The sequence below is a fragment of the Salvelinus sp. IW2-2015 genome, unplaced genomic scaffold, assembly GCF_002910315.2.
Source record: "Salvelinus sp. IW2-2015 unplaced genomic scaffold, ASM291031v2 Un_scaffold13846, whole genome shotgun sequence".
NCBI classification, from domain to species: Eukaryota; Metazoa; Chordata; class Actinopteri; order Salmoniformes; family Salmonidae; genus Salvelinus; species Salvelinus sp. IW2-2015.
Genome location: NW_019955101.1, coordinates 1 through 1,510, shown reverse-complemented (window position 1 = coordinate 1,510; position 1,510 = coordinate 1). Strand labels below are relative to the sequence as shown.

The 1,510-nt window shown below is 41.9% G+C and overlaps 1 protein-coding gene across 1 annotated transcript; it reads left to right on the top strand.

Moving 5' to 3' along the window:
• The first annotated feature begins 71 nt into the window (after window positions 1-71).
• LOC139027395 (intestinal mucin-like protein) lies at window positions 72-1,334 on the top strand. Its single transcript, XM_070442504.1, has 5 exons — window positions 72-265; window positions 398-496; window positions 590-718; window positions 927-966; window positions 1,175-1,334. The coding sequence occupies exons 1-5, from the start codon at window positions 197-199 to the stop codon at window positions 1,300-1,302; spliced, it is 465 nt and encodes a 154-aa protein (XP_070298605.1). The 5' UTR covers window positions 72-196; the 3' UTR covers window positions 1,303-1,334.
• Window positions 1,335-1,510: the final 176 nt, after the last annotated feature.

Sequence of the window (1,510 nt, the reverse complement as noted above, 5' to 3'; positions counted from 1 at the left end):
TTGAGATACGCTGTATTGTGTTTGCTGCCTTCATAATTAGATACATTATACTATAGAACTGCTCCCTTTGCACTCTGACCCTCCTCTATTCAAACAGTCTGTTATAGTGGATTATAACTTGTGTCTCTCTCTTTCACTCCAGCCTGGTGCTGAAGTTCCTAAAGGAACATGTGAGAATTGTATCTGCAGCTCGACCATGGATCCTAGCACCAAGCTCAACAACATTGTGTGCACAAATATCTCATGCGACACTACATGTTCACAGGTAGTTATGTCTCTCTTAACAAAGATGAGAAATGGACTTACATATTTATAAAAAACTTGCAGTAACCTACTCTGGAGGCTTATGAAGTAGGTTACCAATGATTTACTAATGTACTCTCCATCCTCTTCTTAGGGCTTCCAGTATCAGGCCATACCTGGTCAGTGTTGTGGGAAATGTGTACAGACAAGCTGTGTGGTTAATATGCCAGATAAGACCAAACACACTATTCAGGTGAGTACCACAAGAGTGTATGAGGATGCATAATCTGTCTGCATGATCTGAAACTCCATCATKATTCTTCATKATCTTCTCCTTGTGCAACAGGTGAACGAAACGTGGTCACCACCTGGTGACAAATGTGTGAAGTACACATGTGAGGAAACTGGTGACCAATATATACCAGTGGAGGTGAAGACTGTGTGCCCTGCATTCAGCCCAGAGATCTGTGTTTCAGTGAGTTTCTGTCCTATCTCACCTCCATCGTGGGGACAATCAACACTGCAGTTACACTGTTTCCCATTCTCACTCAGAATGTTACTATAATTTGTAGCACTCTTGGATCATAGCGATAGATGTTTCAGTAACATTTAGAATGGAAGGGAGCTCACATAATGTATACAATCTGCTGCTTATAAATCATCTCTCCTATTTTTCACCCCAGGGAACAGAAAAGACAGATGCAACTGGATGCTGCAAGACTTGTAAGTAACACATCCAGCCATATCATTCCTAATAACCACACAACTACTGGTTAATAATAGCATGCTATGTCATCTAAACAAGAAAATAAGACAACAGAAAACATTGTGTGGCTTCATGCTGGCCAAAAATGTATATGTTGGCTGTTTCTGCTTCATCTACTGTCATACTGTTTCAAACAATAACTCTTGATGCATCTTCCCTGAGCAGGCACAGAACGCAGGAATGTCTGTGAGATGAAGTACACCACCACTAGCATTGTCATCAGTGGCTGTGCGACCGCAGAGCCTGTGGAGATCAATTCCTGCTCAGGAAACTGTGGAACCTCTTCCATGTAAGTACTACAGATGCTGAATGCAGCACTAGTCAATGTCATGCAGGCCCCAGTCAGTGATCACCTATTCACTATCTAGTGTGCCCTTTATGAACTAGAAGCCTATTTGACTTATTTATTGTTCCTGTGCTCATCTTGTCAAGACAACCCAGGGAATTCAAGCCCTCTTTTCAACTTGTCTTGTGTTTATGTGAATGTGCAGGTACTCAGCA